The sequence below is a fragment of the Pelophylax lessonae genome (genome assembly GCF_965119305.1).
Source record: "Pelophylax lessonae genome assembly, chromosome: 6".
Taxonomy (NCBI): Eukaryota; Metazoa; Chordata; class Amphibia; order Anura; family Ranidae; genus Pelophylax; species Pelophylax lessonae.
This window is the reverse complement of record NC_138773.1, coordinates 212,154,195-212,170,245: the sequence shown is the minus strand read 5'-3', so window position 1 is coordinate 212,170,245 and position 16,051 is coordinate 212,154,195. Positions and strand designations below refer to the sequence as shown.

The following is a 16,051-nucleotide window of genomic DNA, read 5'->3' as shown; positions in this document are numbered from 1 at the left end:
GGCAGAGGGGGGATTATAGTGTGCGGTTGCTTTTCAGGGGTTGGGCTTGGCCCCTTAGTTCCAGTGGAGGGAACTCTTAAGGCGTCAGCATACCAAGACATTTTGGAAAAATTCATGCTTTCAATTTTGTGGGAACAGTTTGGGGAGGGCTCCTTCCTGTTCCAACATGACTGTGCACAAGTACACAAAGACATGGATGAGTGAGTTTGGGGTGGAAGAACTGGACTGTCCTGACCTCAACTCGATAGAACACCTTTGGGATGAATTAAGAGCGGAGACTGCACAAATGCGCTTCTGGAGGAATGGTCAAACATTCCCATAGACACACTCCTAAACCTTGGGGACAGCCTTCCCAGAAGAGCTGAAGCTGTAAAGGGTGGCCCAACTCAATATTGAACCCTACGGACTAAGACTGGGATGCCATTAAAGTTCATGTGTGTGTAAAGGCAGGTGTCCCAATACTTTTGGTAATATAGTGCATGTTGAAATTGCACTGGATCACTTTGCATATTTAATATTTTGTCAAAGGTTGTTATATATTTTGTGTTTAGTGTACTACACTTTTTTTTAATTTTATGCATTTTGCACTTTATTATTTTGGTGTTTGTCACTTTATTTTACAGGTCACTTTCTGAATTGTTTTCAGCAGGTTTGCACATTTTTGCATTTTGCACAGTCATGGATTTTGATTTTCACTTAATAAATTATTGCAGCACTTATTGAGAGCCTCCTATGTGTGCCCATATGAAACTAGTTTTGCTTTAAAAGCAAGGGCTTAAATTCTCTGATTTTTGGACTATACCCTACCCATCTTCCATTTCCTGGTCTAAATGAGAGGCTCTCATGCCCAATAGGAGTCCACTCACTTTACAGGAAGGTGGAACCTTAGGGTCATGTATACAAAGTTACAACATGGCTGTACAACCTCTGTACAATTAATTTGAGATTTACCGAATATACAATATATAATAGACCTACCTAATCTATCCGATCAAATAGTATCTAACCAGGTAGTCTCTTATACTAGCCAATTGTTGATAGAGATGAAGCATATTGTACAATTAGATTGGAAGGTTTGTGGTGAGTATTAGTCAAAGTGAAACCAGTCACAAAACAGGTTTTTCTTATTAACATAGGTAATAGAGCTCTTATGGTGTCTTTAAATGTATAGTTCTATGTAGTAAAGTGTAACTAAAGGCAACGTTAGTTACACATCCAAGTTTTGGATGGTATGGATAGGGATTAGAACACCTATCAGTTTTTATTGCAGTCAATGTCCCCATTAGATAGATTTAGCCTCTCTATTTGACCTGTTTACCGTTTTCATCAAAAGTGAAAGTAAAAGAAAATACTAAATTTCGGGTTGAAAGTAAAAGAAAATACTACATTTTGGGTTGACATCAGAGAAAATCCTCTAATGGGGACACTATGGTAGCCAATCAGCTTCTAAGTTCAGCTTGTTCAAATTAAGTTTTGACTAAAAAAAAAAAAAGAAAGAAATCCTGGAAGCGGATTGGTTTCTATGCACCAGATGTTTCATTATCCAGTTTTAGTAAATCAACTCCTAAGTCTGGTGGTCTGGTGACACACAGGGATAATCTCACTTTAGAGCAGGGGTCTTCAAACTATGGCCCTCCAGTTGTTCAGGAACTACAATTCCCATTATGCCTGGTCATGTCTGTGAATGTCAGAGTTTTACAATGCCTCATGGGATGTGTAGTTCTGCAACAGCTGGAGGGCCGTAGTTTGAGGATCCCTGCTTTAGAGGAATTTCCACTCACCAGTTCCCTTTAAAGCCCCGGAGGATTTGGCTGCTAAACGACCAGAGGGTATTTTGCGATTCGGCACTGCGTGACTTTAACGGACAATTGCGCGGTCGTGCGACGCTGTACCTAAACGAATTTGGCGTCCTTTTTTTCCCACAAACAGAGCTTTCTTTTGGCGGTATTTGATCACCTGTGCGATTTTTTGATCACGCGCTATAAACAAAAAAAGAGCGTAAATTTTGCAAAAATAGCAATATTTTTCCCTTTTTTTTATATGAAATTCCCCCCAAAAAAAATGTAAAAATCAAAATTTTTTTATATTTTCGGCCAATTTGTTTTATGCTACCTATGTTTGGTAAAAAAAAATCGCAAAAAGCGTATTTTGATTGGTTTGCGCAAAAGTTATTGCGTTTACTAACAAAGGGAAAGATTTTTGTCATTTTTGTTGTTTTTTTTTTTAACGCGTAATGGCGGCGATCTGCGATTTTTTTTGCGGTACTGCGACATTGCGGCGGAAAGATCGGACCCTTGACTGACATTTTTGACACTTTTGGGGTTACCAGTGACATTTCTACAGTAATCAGTGCTATATATATGCACTGTTACTGTAAAAATACACTGGTAGTGAAGGGGTTAACTTTATTTGAGAGGGAGGGGCTGTGTGTGTCCCTAGGGGCGTGATTCTAACTGTGATTGGCTGTGGCTTCAACTGTATGCAGAGTGATCAATGGATCTACATAGTAGATCCATGTGATCAGCTCTCATACAGAGAGGAGAATGACAGGCAGCTTGTTTACACAAGCTGCCTGACTTTCTCCCTCTCCCCCGCCGATCGCAGAGTGGCCGGCGGCGATCGGGTCCGCCGGTCACACGCGCGGGGGGGTCCGTGACCACGCGGGAGCGCGCCTCTGGCGGCGCGCGCTCGCTCCCTAAACCCTCACAGGCGAGCGACGTAGACCTACGTCACTTTGCCTGTGAGGGGCTGACCGCCGCCGTAGATAGTCGTGCGGCGGTCGGCAAGTGGTTAAGGATTTACTGTTCCCTCATCCTTTTATTCAAAGTGCACATATATGCAAAAATAAAAATGTCCATGTCAGAGCACTCACAAATTGAATACAATAATTAGTGGTTTGTAGGTGTGAGCACTCTGTATAGGTAAACATACAAGTTGATCCTGCCAGAAACCCTGCCTGGTTGTTACTGAACATCCTGGTATAGGGGGATTCCTCTGACACGGTGAAAATGAAATGGCAATCAGCTGTCTCACGGAAGAATATCCTATTCAAGATTGCAAGCTCCAGTCTTTGCTAGACTGCTTCTGGGACTGGATAAAAATGAATAGATAGTGGAGAAATGTGTCATACTAATTTATTACTTCAATTAAAATTAGTAAATTAAAGTAAAATTAGTAAAATTAGTAAATTAGATGTAAGGTTTTAGATCACTTTTTACATATTTACTTAATTTAGATCTAAAATGTTATTTAAAAACAAACACTATATGAAGTCATACTGTTAGAAATAATTACTTTGCAGCAGTGGGCGAAGATCTGGCAGATGTACTCCTGACAATAGAGAGATCTGCTGAGCAACATCATAAGGTGTGGGATTACAGTAGCATCCTGCAAAAAGACAGGAAGGTTCTAGTCAGTGACAGGAATATTTCCAACACTTGTCTTATGCAACAAGTCGTTAAATCAAGAAGAAGTATTGACAGCTATAAATACTTGAAGGTGTTCGCTTTCATAATACTTAGCATGCATGCACATAGCAAAAACACATAGCTGATTCATGCCCACTTTAAATTAGGGCCCTGTCACACTGCTCTAACAAAATCGCATATGCATTTTTACCATGACTTTGCTGTGTTTCAGATGCCTTTTCTGTGCATCTTTGGGTTGCCTGCAACTATGAAAAATGGACATGTGACACAAAAAACGCACCAAAAATGGTGAGTGTTTGGAGCACAATTTTCCCGCGATTTCAATTAATTTCAATAGGGAGCTGCGCAGCATGCAGGACTTTTCAAAACGCACCATACCGGTAATGCAGTGGTGTGAAGAGTCTCATAGGATTTAAACTGAAACCTTTTTCTTGCAAGGTAAGAATGCAGGAAAAACGTATCAGTGTGAAAGGGCCCTAAGCCTGCAATGAAGTCCTAAAGACAACTGTATATATTATGTGTAGCACAAACAATGAAGTAAATTTAAAAACCCAGGGGCAAGAAAAAAAAAAAAAAAATGAAGGTTTTGCTAATCAAATCATAACACCTTTTGACCCTCAAAAAAAAAAAAAAAGGACTAAAATAAAAAAATAAGACACAAATGCGGGTTGCTTTGATAATTCAGTTTTTCTATTTTTCCTTTAGATATTACTATACAACTAAGCATTTCATATCTGAAATATATCATTTAATGTTGGGGATTAAAAGCTGTGTTTGTATCCCAAAGTTCATTTACCACTTCCATACCGCTGGACGTCATATGACGTCCTGGGCTTAAGCTTCGTACATACGATCAGATTATCGGACGATCTTTCGTCCGTTTTTTGTTGCATGCTAGTCTCATGTCGAAAGTGAAGAGATTACTTTTATAGGAAAATTCCCTTACGACAGAATTCTACTTCAGAAGTGATGTCATGTGTTGAATTGTTTTGTATGTGTTCTTTCATTTCTAAGCATGCCTAGTCTTGCTCTTACGATTTTTTTTGGCGAAAACTGTACTAATTAAACGAAAAATAAGACATTGTGTTGACGTATGATAAAAATTAAAGCCTGTACATCCAGTTTTTGTCGTCCAAAAATTCGTAATCAGCTGTCAAAAGCACTATATTAACAATTCGAAAATCGGCAGATTGTTCGTCGGACGAAATTTTACTTCCGATTTTCTTATCGTGTGTATGGCCTTTAGAGTGGGGATATCTGAATGATGCCTGCAGCTGCAGATATTTTATTTTAGCTGGCGATTCTCTTCACCATAAGTAAAATCATAGCGGCTGTTCAGCTGCTTGATTGTTCTTACAGGCGGTGGGAGGGGACGTCCCTTTTCACTTCCCTCTGGTTCTTCTACCGGCTCGCCCGTGAGCTCGGAGAAGGAATCCACCACCGGCGGAAGTACACCTTATAGAACCATGGACCAGATGGTCCCCGGCAATCTCTATGACTCTTCGAGGTCCGGGCGTGACGTCATAATGTCCTGCCCGACCTGGCAGTTGTAAATATTGCCGTGATCGCAGCTGCAGGAGATTTTTTTTTTGTTTTACTTCTCAGGTTTTGCAGCCTATAGGAGAGATCTGAGGTCTTATTGACTCCAGATCTCTCCATAAAGAGGACCTATCATACAATATTCCTATTACAAGGGATGTTTACATTCCTTGTAAAAGGAATAGAAGTGATCAAAGAAAAAAAATTAAGTGTAAAAGAAAAAAAAAAAAAAATGTAAAGTGCCCCTATCCCCGCACGCAGAAGTTAACGCATACATACGTCCCACCTATATATGTAAATGGCGTTCAACCCACACATGTGAGGTATTACCGTGAATGTTAGAGCGAGAGCAACAATTCTAGTCCTCCTCTGTAACTTTAAACAGATAACCTGTAAATAATTTTAAAGCGTTGCCTATGGAGATTTTGAAGTACCGATGTTTGGCGCCATTCCACGAGTGTGTGCAATTTTAAAAGCGTGACATGTTAGGTATCTATTTATTCAGTGTAACATCATCTTTCACATTATACAAAAAAATTGGGCTAACTTTTAGGGTTATGGATTTTTTTTTTTTTTTTTTAAATTAAGAAACTTTTTTTTTTTTTCCAAAAAAAAAAGCGTTTGAAAAATTGCTGTGCAAATACCATGCGACATAAAAAGTTGTAATGGCTTCCATTTTATTCCCTAGGGTCTCTGCTAAAAAAAAAAAAAAAAATATATGTTTAGGGGTTCTGAGTAGATTTCAAGCAAAAAAAAAGGATTTCTGACTTACCGTAAAATCAATTTCTCTGATGTTCATTGACGGACACAGCTCCTGATCTTCTTAACTTTTGGGTTATACTGCTCCCTACAGGAGTAGGACATTAGGCAGAAAAAAAAAATCTGGCTACGCCTATGGGCAGTCCCGGGGGTATACTCCCTCTCTCTGCTACAACAACACAGAGGGGGGGGTGCTGTGTCCGTCAATGAACATCAGAGAAAATCAGAGAAACTCAAAAATCCCATTTGCTCTTTCGTTCATTGACGGACACAGCTCCTGATCTTCTTAACCATTGGAATGTCCCAAAGCAGTGTTAAACATGAGGGGTGGGAACAGCGAAAAAGAAATTCCCAAGGCTAACTATAGCCAACCAGGTAAACAGGAGCTCAAGCAAAACAACTGGAGCTCACCTGAAAAAAAAAAAAATACACCCTTAAAGAGGACCAGGTCCTCTAAATAGCAGCCTGCAAACCATGCGGCCAAAGGAAGCATCCGCAGATGCCAACACATCCACTTTATAGAACTTTGTGAAAGAGTGCACCGTCGACCAGGTGGCCACCTTGCAAACCTGCGTCACTGAAGCCTGATGATTGAAGGCCCAGGAGTCACTGAGCGCCCGAGTAGAATGCGCCTTGGGAAAAGGAGGAACTTGACCCTTGATGTAATAGACCTTAATTACTGTCTGTCTGATCCATCTGGAAATGGTCGCAGAGGAAGCTGCAACCCTTTCCGAGGCCCATTCATAAGCACAAATAGTGCACTAAATAAGCACTAAAAGACTCCGTAGCTGCCAGATACACCCTTATCGCCCGCACCACATCCAAGGCATGCAAAGCAATTTCCTTTGGATGTCTTGGCCTGGGAAACAGGGAAGGCAACACAATATCTTCATTCAAATGAAAATCAGAGACAACCTTTGAAAGGAACGACGGACAGGGACAAAGAACCACCAAGTAAGGTGAACGGCAGGAAAATGCCGCCAATTCTGACACCTTGCGTGTAGAAGTGATAGCCACCAAATATGCCCCCTTCTGGGAGAGTGTAGGCAGGGAAATCTCCAGAGGATTCTCAAAGGGAGGCTTCTGAAGGACTGAGAGCACCAAATTGGAGGTCCCAAGGCAGCAACGGAGACTGCACTGGAGGTGTCAAGTGTCTAACTCCCTGAAGAAAAGTACGCTCCAGGGAGTGTGTAGCCAAGGGCCGTTGAAAGAAGACTGCTAAGGCCAACACCTGACCCTTGATAGTACTCAAGGCCAGTTTCTGCTCAACCTCCCGTCGAAGGAAGGCCAAAATCCGAGCCACCGAGAAAGAACGAGGATGAACCCCAAGAGATTCACACCATGCAATGTACGTCTTCCACCTACAATGGCAGATCTTCCTAGAAGTAGATTTCCTAGCTTTTAACACTGTTGGAATCACAGACACAGACAAACCTCTATCCATCAGCACCTGGCGTTCAACAGCCAAGTCGTCAAAGTCAGCGACTGTAAAGCAGGATGGAAGATTGGTCCTTAGGATAGCAGATCCTCCCTGAGAAAGCCTCCAAGGAACGACCAGCCGCACCAGATCGGCATTCCAAGCCCAGCGAGGCCAGTCCTGAGCCACTAAGATGACCAGAATCTCTTCTGCCTCAATCCTGCGTGGAAGTCTTGGCAGAAGCTTGGCTTGAGAGGAGGGAAGGCGTAAATCAGACGATAATGACCTCACGGGGCCACCAGCACAGAATCCAGCCACATTCCCTCAGAGTTCTTATGGTGATCTCCTGGTTTTTCACCAGAGCAGTAGGAGATTCCGCTCACAGAAGGAGGTCGTCCAAGTAGCCCAGTACCGCGATCCTACGTTGGCATAACGCTACCACTGGGGTTGACACTTTTGTGAAGACCCGAGGAGCAGAGGCGAGACCAAAGGTTAACGCCACAAACTGATAATGCTCTTCTCCCATGGCAAAGCGGAGGAAATGCTGGTGACCGGCGCATATTGGAATGTGCAGGTAAGCATCCTTGATGTCGATCGAGGCAAGAAAATCCCCGAGGCAGGGATGCCACCACCGTGCGAATGGACTTCCTTCCTGGAGACTGTAAAACAGATTTGAGTAAAAACCCTGAAAACGTTCTGAAGTCGGAATGGGGACAATTACCCCTTGAAGTAACAGGTCTTGTACCACCCCAAACAGACCCTGTAAGCGGTCCGGGGACAGGCACAAGTTGGAAAGAAAGAACCTTGCCTGGGGACAAGAGCGAAATTCAATCTTGTAGCCAGACCGAATAACTTTGTGGACCCACTTGAAGTCCACAGGTCCGGAAACCAACGAAGAAGTCCCCCCCACCCTCGATACAGGAAGAGCCTTGTCCACGGGTCTGGAGAAGCCCGCTCTTGGCTTGCCAGACCAGTTTTGTTTGGATCCTCCAGAGGAGGCCCTGAAAGGCTTTGAGCCCTTGTCAGTCAACCCTGAGGGACGAAAAGCCAGAGTTAGACTTACCAGTAACTCGGTTTCTAGGAGTCGTCCAAGACAGCACAGGAGAGATAGGCTCTACCTCCGGAGGTAGGAAACACAAAGCATCAGGTGTATAAAGGGGCGGTCACCATCCCACTTCCCCAGTCTTTTACCTCGAGAACTCCCCAGGAAACGGTTTATGAAACAAGAAAGAAAACACTCGTCCAAAGATACAAACAGCATATAGGAAGGGAAACCCTGCTGTCCTGGGCAACTCATAGAAACCGAGTTAACGGTAAGTCTAACTCTGGTTTTTCTCCAGTTGTCTGTCCAGGACAGCAAAGGAGACGATCAATGAGAACTTACCAGATTTAAGGGGGACTACCGCCTGGAGGACCTTTCTCCCAAACGCTTGATCTTTCGCTGAGAGGAGGTCCAGTCTATAATGCTTAATGAAGGTCGAGTAGCTAGACCATGTTGCTGCTCGGCAGATTTGTTCTGGTGTTGCCCCAGCTCGCTCCACTTAAGAAGCCCGCGTAGAATGAGCTAACAGGAAAAAAAGGGCATTCCTTTTTGAGGCTTTTATAGGCCTCTTCAATTGCTTGTTTGATACATTGAGCAATTGTGTTCTTTGAGGTATGATGACCCAATTTTTTACCAGATTTTAGAACAAAGAGCATTCGTTTTTATAATGCCTTCGGATAATTGTAAATAGTGTAAGACACAAGCTTTCACATCCAAAAGGTGGAATTCTGCTTCTTTAGGATTAGAGAGAGAGGTACAGAAGGAAGGTAAAACAATCTCTTGTACCCTGTGGAACTTGAGGCCACTTTAGGTTAGAACCCCAGATCTGTACGCATTACCAGTCTGTCCTCAAAAGTTTGCAGAAATGGCTCCTTCACTGAAAGCCCCCGCAGCTCGCTAATGCGTCTGGCTGTAGAAATCACCACCAGGAATACTCTTGAGTGTAACCCACTTTAAGGACATGGATTCCTCTTGCAAAAGCTTTATCCATCATTTTAACACTGTTGCCAAATCCCATTTAGGTGAAATTTTAAATGGGACTTGTCTAATTCTTGCTAAACCTTTACAGAATCTGCACACTAGGGGTTCTAGTGCCAGAGATTGTTCCAGAAATACAGATAAAGCTGCCACTCGGACTTTCAATGTACTAATGACCAGTCCTTTGTCTGCCCCTTCTTGCAAAAAAAATCCAGGATGGCTGGGATACCTCCTACCTGTTTATCGGTGTCCAACCAGGAACAAAAAAAAAAAAAACTTTCCAATATTTTTGCTTTGGTAACTTTTTTCCTACTAGACAGGATTGTGAGTACCACCCCGTCTGAAAGTGCTTTTGACTTTAAAAGACTTTCCTCAGATACAAAGCCGATAATTTCCGCCTCTAAACTTTCGGCAACTGGATCGTTCCCTGAGCCAGCAGATGCTCTCTCTCGTGTAACATAAGGGGAGATTCTGACCCCAGACGCAAGAGGGTTGTTCACTTTTCTGGCAAAACAAGCCCACGTCTGGGAGGCCCCACCTTTGAACAAGATCGCCTTCCAGATAGTGACTCAGAGACCACTCCGATTCATGCACCCGATGTCGACTTACTGTATAAAAGTCTCCCAGAGCATTGTCCACTCCCCTGAGGTGGACTACGGAAATTGAGTTTAGGTTTGCTTCCGCCCAAAGAAAAATGGTGCCGGCCAGTCGCATTAAGGAAGGCCAACGTATTTATATACGATATGATATATACGATATGATATAGGCTACTGCCACCACACTGTCCAAGACGACTTGCACATGATGACCCCCCAGATCTTTTGCAAATGCCCACAGGGCTTCCCATATCGCTCGTTGTTTCCTCCAATTGGCAAAGCTTAGGGATTTTATCCTGGACCAAGCTCCCTGGGCTACTTTCGTTCCCCAATGGGCTCCCCATCCCCAGGTATTGGCATGCATTGTTAATATGGATGGTCACTGGGAGAGACCACTGAAGACCTTCTAAAAGGTTCTCCTCGTTTCTCCACCACCAAAGCGTCTGTTTGGTCTTCTGTGAAAGGCGAAAGGTTTCGTCCAATGACTGTTGACTCCCGTCCCAAACATTTAATGTGTGTTTGGAGACCCCTGAAGTGGGCCCTTGCCCAAGGGACCGCCGGAATCATTGCCACTAAGAGCCCTAGGCCTGACATGGCTGTCCTGAGGGACAGTCCTTGATTGTTTTGAAAAGCAACCGCTGTAGCTTTTACTTTTACCACTTTTTCTGCCGTGAGAAAATTGTTTTGCGACACAGAGTCTACTTTGTCCCCCAGATAACACAGGTTTTGTGTTGGGATCAGGTTTGATTTCTCTTGATTTATCAACCAGTCTAGATCCTCTAGAAACAGAATGGCCACCCGTAGGTCCTCCTGTAATTGGGGCAATGAGTGAGCGAAAAATAAAAAAGGTAGTCTAAATATGGGATGATTGAGATCCTTTTTAGTCTCAGGGAGGCCAATGCCTCCGCTTGGACCTTCGTCAACATTCTGGGGGGAAGCGGATAGGCCAAATGGTAGAGCCCTGAACTGAAGATGGCGTACTTCCCTCCCCCATTTGATTGCTACTCTAAACATTTTTTGCGATTCCTGGTGAATCAGAATGTGCAAATAAGCGTCCCTTAAAATCGAGGCCATATAGTAATCTGGGGGTTAGAATCACTTTTACCATCGGCAACCTCCTGTAGGTTACCCACTTGTTTAGGGATTTTAGGTTCAAAATGAGACTAAACTTGCCTGATGGTTTCTTCACCACGAAAACGTGTGAATAGAAACCTTGTTTTTGTCTCTTCTTGAGGCACCGGAACTAGGACCTGCTGATCCTTCAAGCCGCCAATTTGAGACAGAAGTGCCAACGCCTTCTGAGGATCTCTGGGGGAGAGGTCAAGAACCTCCTTGCAGGCAGTATTGTTCCTTGAACTGGATACAATAACCCTCTTTGATGATCCACAGAATAAACCCATTTGGGGTAGCTTTTTCCCACTGTGGGAGGAACTGCCCCAACCTTCCTCCTACTGGGACCCTGTCACTGGGATTTAGGGGGTTTTTTTTTTTAGGAGAGGAAAAAAGTACACCCATCTTCTGTTTTCCCCTTCCCCACGGTCTCTTAGTGGCTGGTAATTTAGAGGTCTGCCCTTGCAGTTTTTGGGTGACGAAAAAAAAATGCCTTTCTGGAACCTTTTTGGACTTTATTGGAAAGGCTTTTTTATCTGCTGTCAAGTCCAAGACTTTCTCTAAATCAGGTCCAAACAGAAGCTCCCTATCGAAAGGAATACCGCAAAGTCTCAGCTTTGAGGCTGAATCTCCTGACCAGGATTTCAACCACAGGGCCCTGTGGAAGGAGTTTAGCAAGGCTGCAGCTTTTGCTGAGAGTTTAACTTATTCTGCTGAGGCATCTGCCATGTACCCTGCTGCCTTATTAAGCATTGCTAGGGAATCAAGGATTTCTTTCTGAGAGGTCCCCCCTTCATAATGGGCTTGAAGTTGGTCCAACCAGACTTCCAAATTGCGGCCACTACTGTTGTAGCTGTTGCAGGATTTAAATTAGTCATGACTACTTTCCATGTCCTTTTCAAACAGAACCTCGATTCTTTTATCCATGGGTTCTCTAAGGATCCCCATGTCCTCAAACGCAAGATCTGTTGCTTTGGCGCACTGCGAAAAGGCTGCATCCAATTTCCGAATTTTATTCCAAATGCAAGAGGGATCTTCATTGAAGGAGAACCTCCTTTTTAAACTTTTTGGAAAAAAAACTATTTTTTCTCAGGCTCCAACGATTCTTTTTTGATGGAGTCTGATAAAGCACTATGCACTGGAAAAACCCTAGTTTGACCTTCCTTCAGGGTTTGGTACATTTCGTCATGCAGGGACAAGTAAACCTGTTCTTCTTTAATGTCCAGGGTTTCATAAATTACTCCTAGCAGGGCTTCCACTTGCTCCTGTTAAAGCTTGTATCTAGGTGAGCTTGTCCCAGATTCAAGGACATCTCTGTTAGAAGCAACTTCACTCAGCTCTTCCAGGGAATCCTCCTCCTCCGTTTCCCTACCCACCTCTGGGCCTGAAACAGGGGGGAACATCCACTGGTTGTTTGGGGGTCTCAATATTTGACAATATAGACTTCGTTGCCTTCATCTCTTTTCTGACTCCAGCAATTAAGACTTTACATGCCCCCGTTGCCTCTGTTAACCAGCTTTTCTATACAAGGGTTGCAGAGTGGCTTAGTCCAGCCTTCCTTAAATTTGGAAGCACGGGCTGGACATCTTTCTCCCCCCTGGCTTCGAGCTGCTTTAAGCTGAGCTTGAAACAAAAGAGGAAAGAAAAGGGGACAAGAAGCGAACAACATCAGACACCTTAAAGAAAAAAAAAAAAAAGTGCACCATCACCAGTGAAAACAATGGTGCTGGATTCGGGGCGCTCTAGCCTGGATCCAGCCCGAGGGAGAGAGGGCCAACGACTTAAAAATATCAACCACTGTTAATGGTTCTTTTCCCCCCTCCCCCTCACACCCAGTTCCATAGGTTAGCCAGGCCAGCGCCACTGCCGCTCAGTGCTGTTGGTTCCACGGATCCTTCACTCTCCTGGATCATAGTGTAGCTCCATTGTGCCCGTGCAGGAGTAGGATCGTCAGCTGTCGGGCGGCTGCCATTTTAAATAAACCGCCATAGTTCCCGCGTCATCGCTGCTGCGAGACCCGGAACCTAAAGTGATGCGCAGGAAGCCCCGCCTTCCTCCTTGTGTGCCAAAGGCCGGAACTCAAGGCCTGCGTGCGCGTCCCCCGCCCGACTTCCTGAAAAGAGATGGCTCCTCACCGCTTTTGCAAACCAACGAGAGCTGGGCAGCAGATAAACAGCTATCCCGGGGCTGTAAGGCGAAAAGGTGCAGGACCCAGCCCATTGGCCTTGCCAGGGGCCCCCTGCCAATGCAAGGTACCAGCCAAGTTCCCACCTGCTCCTCCTCCGGTGGAGGAAACACAAAAGACTGAGGAAGTGGGATGGTGACCGCCCCTTTATACACCTGATGCTTTGTGTTTCCAACCTTCGGAGGTGGAGCCTATCTCTCCTGTGCTGTCCTGGACAGACGACTGGAGAAAAAAACTTCTTATGAGCCAAGAAGGAGGGCCCATGCCTACTACGAGGGTCCTTGCCCTTAGTAGCCTGCAGAAGAAAGGTACTCTTTCTTCCTGTGAGACCTTTATTGATGTCATCCAGGGTAGCTTCAAACAGGCGATTTCCTTAAAAGGGAAGATCAGTCAGGTCTTTTTTTTGTAGTCTGGTCCGCAGATCAGCATTTGAGCCAAGAGATACGCCGAAGGACAACTTCCGAAACAGAGAGCCGAGCCACTAGGGGAGCCATATCCAAAGAGGCATCACAGATAAACTGCAGCTGGTCTGCCAGCTCAGCAAAGGCAGGGGGGAGCTGTTCTGCCTCCAGGTCACAGCGTAAAAGCTTAGCCCACTCAGTCAGTTTGCGACACCAGGGCAATGGTGAATACCAGCCTCAGTGCCGAACCAGCCAGAGTATACATACGGTATGGGGGGGAGGGGGGGGGGGAGAACAGCTACTCACCATACCAGGAACTAGGCAGGCACCGCTCCATACAGAACCCCTTGCCATCGAAATTGGGGGAATGTCGACCAGGAGGAATGCTGCGACTCAGGCCCAGACCCGGTCGTATGCACCCTCGTGAGGCGTTTAACTCGCAGGCCAGCCCCCGTTCAGTGGAGCTATGTCACGGCCGACTAGCGCGGAGCTGAGGTCTGTGTGCGCGCTGGCCAGACTGGGGTGACCACTGGATCTAGACTATCCAGCCCGTCGCCCAGTCCAGCAGTTGATTGTAGCTATCACAGGAAAAAACAAGGAGAAAAAGGTTCAATCTAAAAAGAAAAAAATTGCCAGGACCTATAGCAGAGAGAAGGAGTATATGCCCCCTGGGACTGCCCATAGACGTAGCCAGACTATTTTTTTTCTGCCTAGTGTCCTACTCCTGAAGGGGGAAAAATAACCCAATGGTTAAGATCAGGAGCTGTGCCCCTCAATGAACGAAAGAGAAAATGATGATTTTTACATGAAGGAGCGGAGTGCCAAAATTAGCCCGGTATGGAAGTGGTTAAATAAAGGATTCATATTTTGCCAGAGTATGACATCTATTTATTTTTCTAGTAACAGAAGTTACGTCGTCAGACCACCTTTATAAAGGTGTGAATATATTAACTGGATTTTTACATATTTAGTAGAATTTCTTTTATGTATTGGAATACATTACATTGGGCATAGACAAACTACAAATCAGGAAAATAAATAAGTAGATTTTGGTGCATGCTTATAATACAACACAATACAGATTTGCATTGAAAAGAAGAAGAGGTTCTTACTGTATACAAGAGCTCCACTGGAGTTACTGGACTTGTAAAAATTGTGCGGAGACATCGCAAACAAGCTTCAATGAAGCGGATATCTGCTGACAGTAGGCCTGAAAGTGCAGAGCAACGAGGTGTCAGAAATAGAAAAGCATGGCAGGTCAGTACATTATGAGGCCTTTGTGCTATATAGTAAGGTCACAACTACCTTGCAGCAGAGCTGGGATTATGTGACAGTCTAGCAGGGATTTCACATTGTTTTCTGTACCCATAGACAAGCTGCCAAGGACCACAGCACATTCTGTCTTCAGTTCTGTGCTCGAAGTCTCTTGCTGAAGCAAGTATAATAATCTGTCAAAGGAGATGGAGCAGTTAGATAGGGGAAATATCTCCTTGGTGACAATTCTGTCCTAAACAAATCCTAGACTGAAGTAAATATGGCAGGTTTATGATGCTACAGTCGGTTAGGCACTTGATTTCCATATAATTATAGCAAATCTCAATGTAAGCCCCACTTGTCTTTTAAACTGGCACTAAGACCGCAACTATTTGTCCTCACACTGTTTTCAAACAGCATTGGAACTTAATGGCTTTTGTGGGTCCCAGTCGGCTTTAGCACTGAAACCACTGGTTGTCAAGTGACAGCCATGGTCCAGCTTTATAGAAAGAGAAAAACGAAGCGCCTCTAAGTGCAGCAGTTTATTGTACCAAAAATCACAAGTAATTAACAACTCACTAGATTTAGATGTATCAAGGCTTGTTGTTGCCAGTGATGTGTCGGAGATGGTATCAGTCACAATCCCGATCGGATAGGCGGGCGGACGCCGTGCTGTGGATCCTCCGTCTTCCGGGGGTTCCAGGTGGAGATAATCACCGTAGGACCTCGCTGGAACCCAGCGTACGCTGCGTGACATCACTGGGGATCGCAGATGACACGACGCGTTTCAGAGCTCGCGCACGGCTCTTAGTGGCCATGCGCGCTCTTTTTTCCAAGTGTGAGATCTCACACTTGAAAAAAGAGCACGCATGCCCACTAAGAGCCGTGTGCGAGCTCTGAAACGCGTCGTGTCATCCCCGATCCCCAGTGACGTCACGCAGCATACAATGCGTTCCAGCGAGGTCCTACGGTGATTATCTCCACCCGGAAGACGGAGGATCCCCAGCACGGCGTCCGCCCGCCTATCCAATCGGGATTGTGGAGTCTCGCTTTCCAGGACCACTGTGACTGATACCATCTCCGACACATCACTGGCAACAACAAGCCTTGATACATCTAAATCTAGTGAGTTGTTAATTACTTGTGATTTTTGGTACAATAAACTGCTGCACTTAGAGGCGCTTCGTTTTTCTCTTTCTATATATGCATCCACACCACCGGCTTCATCTGTGTTTCGGAGCTAGCCCTTAAAGCAGCAAACCTCCATTTATTGACATGTACTATTTCCCCTATTGGACTTGGACTTGATTTGGACTTTGAGATATATATATATATATATATA

At 44.6% G+C, this 16,051-nt stretch overlaps 1 protein-coding gene across 4 annotated transcripts in view; it reads right to left on the bottom strand.

Annotated features, from left to right (window-relative positions):
* The window catches only part of ARMC8 (armadillo repeat containing 8), a 231,523-nt gene that overhangs the window by 158,088 nt on the left and 57,384 nt on the right, over positions 1 to 16,051 (bottom strand). For 2 of the 4 annotated variants that reach the window (XM_082262386.1, XM_082262388.1), the window contains exons 4-6: positions 14,758 to 14,903; positions 14,568 to 14,665; positions 3,295 to 3,387 (exon numbers count right to left, since the gene is read on the bottom strand). In XM_082262386.1, coding sequence (XP_082118512.1) covers positions 3,295 to 3,387; positions 14,568 to 14,665; positions 14,758 to 14,903 — 337 coding nt within the window. The remainder of the gene's footprint in view (positions 1 to 3,294; positions 3,388 to 14,567; positions 14,666 to 14,757; positions 14,904 to 16,051) is intronic. The other 2 variants (XM_082262387.1, XM_082262389.1) reach the window with 1 other exon arrangement.